The sequence below is a fragment of the Triticum dicoccoides genome, chromosome 2A, assembly GCF_002162155.2.
Source record: "Triticum dicoccoides isolate Atlit2015 ecotype Zavitan chromosome 2A, WEW_v2.0, whole genome shotgun sequence".
NCBI classification, from domain to species: domain Eukaryota; kingdom Viridiplantae; phylum Streptophyta; class Magnoliopsida; order Poales; family Poaceae; genus Triticum; species Triticum dicoccoides.
In genome coordinates this window covers 741,870,579-741,875,357 of record NC_041382.1, presented here as the reverse complement: position 1 = coordinate 741,875,357, position 4,779 = coordinate 741,870,579, and the positions used below count along the sequence as shown (strand labels likewise).

Below are 4,779 nucleotides of genomic sequence, written 5' to 3'. Positions count from 1 at the left end.
CGGGTCTGGTTCGTCGCCGCTCGCCCGTCGGTGTTGCGCCGACGCTGGAGTTGGGCCTTTCCGGCCCGTGTTCAGCTCCACGTGGGCTACTCAATCCGCCCCGCCCCTTCGTCGTCCACCTCCCCCGCCGTCATTGCTCTGCAAGGGTAGCAGTAGGTTCCAGTGCCTGGTCCGCCGGCGTCGCGGACGTGCACGTTGGAATCCGAGGCACGCGTCACCCGCTGCAAGAGCTAGCGGGCAAGGGAAAGGGAGGCGGTCGATCAATCCGTTCGCTGCCACCGTCGGTTGCCTGCGGTGCCCGACGAGGGGGAACAACTCCTACCGCCGGTCACTTACAACCGCGGAGACGTACGCTCGCCAGCTTCGGAGGAAGAACGCCAAGGAGCTCTGGCTAGCCATTGAGCATGCCGAGCATGAGCCGGAAGAGGTAGCCGCGGAGGCGGTAGGGGTGGCCAAGGTCATGCGCAAGCAGGACCGGATTGTCCGGCATTTGAAGGGTTGTGTCTTCATCTCCTCTTCTTCTGACGATGACGACTCTGACCGACGACCCGCCTCCTGCCGCGGACACCTGCCCGGACGCTTACAGCAGCGCCAGCGACCGGAAAAGCAAAGGGCCGGCGGGGAAGTGGTGAGGCTCCATCGTCTCCGTCTTTAATTTTGTGTTGTTAGTAATATAGTTTAAAATTGTTTGTCGCTTATGTGGATTATGTGAACTTTGCCGATCTTTTAGAGATCCATTGATGATGTTTTGGTGATTGGAATGTGTACTTCTATGTCCAATTCTATGTTTGTTTAACGATCTACGTAGTTTTATTCACGTTACATACTTTGTATAGATATAGGATACCAGATATGAGATACACGGACATGAACGATGGGATATAAGAAGTGCTCGGTCAGTGCCTGGGGACATATCTGGGAGTGTCCGCGGACGTTTGTGGTGCTGGATTTGATGACCATGCGTGTAGATGCTCTTACATTACATACACGTGTCGTCGGCAAGTCGAATATGCAGTTGAATGTCGTCCGTTGAATACAAGCACACACAGACGTATGGTTGCTCGTGGTTCATGCGGGAAGCTACCGGTCATGTCTGCTCGTGAAGGGTTCTCAAGATGACACAGAGAGAGCTAGGTTTTCTTTTGGTGACCCAGGGCATCGGAGTCCAACGTGATGGAAGTCTTTGATTTTGCTTCGGGGGATATCAGACATCAAGACCGGTCCAAACAACTTCTATAACTGGTCCAAAGTTTTCATATACCGTCCTTATGTAACATTTGAGGACAATTTGATGATCCACGTCAAAATTACCCTCATAAGGGAGAAGGGGAGGGAAAGATGACCGAACTCTCTTTCTCTCGCTCGCGCGTGTGCTGGGTGCGTGTGTGCATGCGGGTGTGTGCGTGTGCATGCACGTGTGTGTCAAACAACAGCTATCCATCATGTACTAGCCATCTCCATGTATCCATACCCTTAAAAACAATCTTCAAGTATCCATGTTATCTATGTGTACAAAGGTCGTGATCCATGCTTATTTATTTTCATGATAACTCATCTGTTGCTCTCGAAGTAGATGGACCAGGTACCATGTGCATGACATGAAGTAAGTTCGAATGCCAAAATGTCACAACTTGGTATTGGAGAAAAAAAATATTGCAACCTAAATTTGATCTCCTTATTTCTTAAACGGATTCGTCTTATTTGCCAAAAATATACTCCCTTAGTCCCACAATATATGTTTTTGCAACCTAAAACAGCTTGCAGAAACGTCTTACATTGTTGGACGGAGTGAATATATATCAACAACTGCCCCAATCCTCCATTAGGTCTTGTTCGGTTCCATGAGATTTCAAGGGTGTTGAAGGGGACTGGAAGGGATTAAATCCGCAACAAGTCAAATTCCACCTCGATCCTTCAAATCCTCTCCAATTTCCTTGTGATGGGGATTAACCGAACAAGTCCTTAAGGATCATCGAAGTACCAAGGTTTAATAGTTTTTAGGTTGCTCGCCATTTCGGCACCATCTCACTTCTAAATAGACGGTGTGTTTTTAATAAGGTCATTCTAACAATTGAGAATATACTTTATGTAAATGATCTCTCTTTCAAGAGAAAGAGCTTCCATACTAATTCAATATGGCAATCATCACCACATCAGTATATCAGTATATCAGTATATGGTATGCAAATAGCATTGTCTTACTCACTTATGATAATCTACTTCCCCGCCTAATAATATAAGACGTTTTTTGACTCTAGTGTAGTGTCAAAAACGTCTTACGTTATGTGACGGAGGGAGTAATATATAATACTGAAGATAGCAAAAAAGATCAGGTGTAATTACGCGGGACATTGGACTAGTTACAACAAATTTATCACTGCAGCCGACAAATGCAGAAAAAAGAAAAAAGAAAAATGGAACGCCTATGTACATGGATCCAAAGAAAATTCTGAACCAACGTTTCCATCCAAGCCGAGCACCGCCGGAATCGAACAGCCCCAGCGTGCAACCACCTTGGCAACGCAGCGGCATCAGTAGGAGACGTCGACGAGGGCAAGCATGGCGTGGTCGACGAGCCGTTCCGCCGGCCGTCTCCGCACGCCGCGGAGGGAGAAGTACTGGCGGTCGAGCTGCGGCACCGGCGCCCTCCGCCGGCGGCCGCCGAGGGACGCCCGCAGCTCGGCGGCGTAGAGCGACGCGGCGCCCCGGAGCGTGGCGCAGAAGCGCGGCAGGTCGCGCAGCAGCGGCAGCGTGAGGTTGAACGGCCAGAGCAGGATGGAGAACTTGAACGCGTGCAGGAGGAACCCGCCGACGGCCGGCGCGGCGAGCAGCACCACGTGCACCACCATCGATGTATCCCCGAACGACTCTTCCGCCACCGCCGGTGCCGCTACCCTACATGGCCGACCCCTCCGCCTCTGCCATGGCAACGCTCTTGACTCTTGAGGTGGCGCCGCGGCTGCTGGGTGGTCACCACGGGGCTGACTGGCCGGCCATTAACTATGTAGGGGCCTGTCGCGTGGGCGGATTAATAATGGCCGGCGATGGCGATCGACGGAAGGTTTCATAATGGGAAGGAATCGACTCAATTATATGGACGCTCTCGATCGTGGACGCGTAGTGCTACGCAAGTCGCTGAGGAGATCGTTGTTGCTTACCGCACGCCTTGTGCCCTTGTGTATGCTTGCCGCGAACTGAATTATCGAGCTTGCGCGTCACGAGATTCTAGCCATGGACCAGCGCCCGTTCGATCTCGATCGATCTACATTTTCCTCCTCTGTGGGCGTGTGACACCGGCCGTCGCTGGCACTTGTCCAGGGTAAAGGAGCGACGAAGTTTCTTTCACGCACGTCCTTGTTGCGGTCATAAGAATCTGGAGTTGGAGTGTATCTGTATGGATGATAAAAGGCTAAAAGCAGAATGTTTCTGTTGGCGTGTATACGCAGAATGATTGAGTTGAGAATGTCGGCATACAGTGGGATCGAAGAGGAGTGCAAGTTGAGACTGTCCCTGAATTTGTTTTGTCTAAACAGAAAGACTAGTGAACTCCTATAGGTACACATTGGGAATCAGGGGTAAGAATGCACAATTATACTCATCCAGTTTCTCTCGAGATCTAAACATTCCTGGCGAACGTTCGCCGGGAAGGAACTCCCAGCGAACACCCTCGAGACGTTTGGTCGACATCAATCGATGACACTTTTCTAAAAAGAAAAATGTCTCCTCTAGAAAGCAATTGTCATGCTAGTTTGAAAGAAATTGTCACCCATACAACTAAAACTGCCATGAAAATCATTCGCAAATGCCCATCCTAACGATCGTTCATGGGCTATTGAAGTCCTAAACAGAAAAGAGAATTAGACTCCTATATCTATGCATTTTTTATATCTATAAGCCCCGCCCCAACCCACCGCGACAACCCCACCTCGTCAGGATGATCGACCACACTGCATCACGACATTGAATCATCTTGCATCGACCGTAACAAAATCAAAGATATGATGTCATCATGATGTGAATTCTCATCCGCATGTTGATCATTATTAGAAAATTACACTATCTATATCGGTCCACCTTCTATCCGTCGCCTAATTACTCGGCAGACAACGACACAATGATGATAGATGGCTAACCTTGGCAAGTTTGGTGATTGTATCTAGAGTTAGTGTTTGCACAAACCTGCTAGTGTATTTGAGTACACACATGCATACTCACGACATATCGATCCACACGCCGCATGATCCGTGGAAACAATAACATACCGGTGCCAACCCTGATGCCCTAAGACGGGTTGGAATGGAATGGACCGATCGATGCACACAACCCATTATATGGATTGGACGGGAACGATATAATCTCTGCTTGGTAAAGGGAATAGCTTCCTTTTTCTTGGGCCCGATAGCTTGCGACCAACATAACCTCCCCCTCCTTCCTCAACACACACCACCGCCCCTACCCGCATAGGACAATGTCGCATTAAAGAAAAGTCATATATTCCAGACATTTTTAGAAAGTGGATGGCATGTTTTAAATTGTAACTAATGCTGGCATGGCAAAAATAATAATAATTGAATCGGTCTTTTTCCTCTCATCACCTATAAGGGAAGGAATTGAACCCCACCCTTCCATGAACCCCTCACGAATGGTCCACCCTTAATTCAATGAACTAGTGAGGGGTCAATATGGATATTGTTTTTTGGCCATCTATGGTGGAGGCGGATGGCATTGCTGTATATTTGAGAGGAAATTAATCAGTGATCCTATGACAATGGTTAGGCT

At 48.9% G+C, this 4,779-nt stretch overlaps 1 protein-coding gene across 1 annotated transcript; it reads right to left on the bottom strand.

Annotated features, from left to right (window-relative positions):
* Positions 1-2,357: 2,357 nt before the first annotated feature.
* On the bottom strand, positions 2,358-3,278 carry LOC119352192. The gene has a single exon (XM_037618903.1). The coding sequence runs from the start codon at positions 2,847-2,849 to the stop codon at positions 2,532-2,534; it is 318 nt and encodes a 105-aa protein (XP_037474800.1). The 5' UTR covers positions 2,850-3,278; the 3' UTR covers positions 2,358-2,531.
* Positions 3,279-4,779: the final 1,501 nt, after the last annotated feature.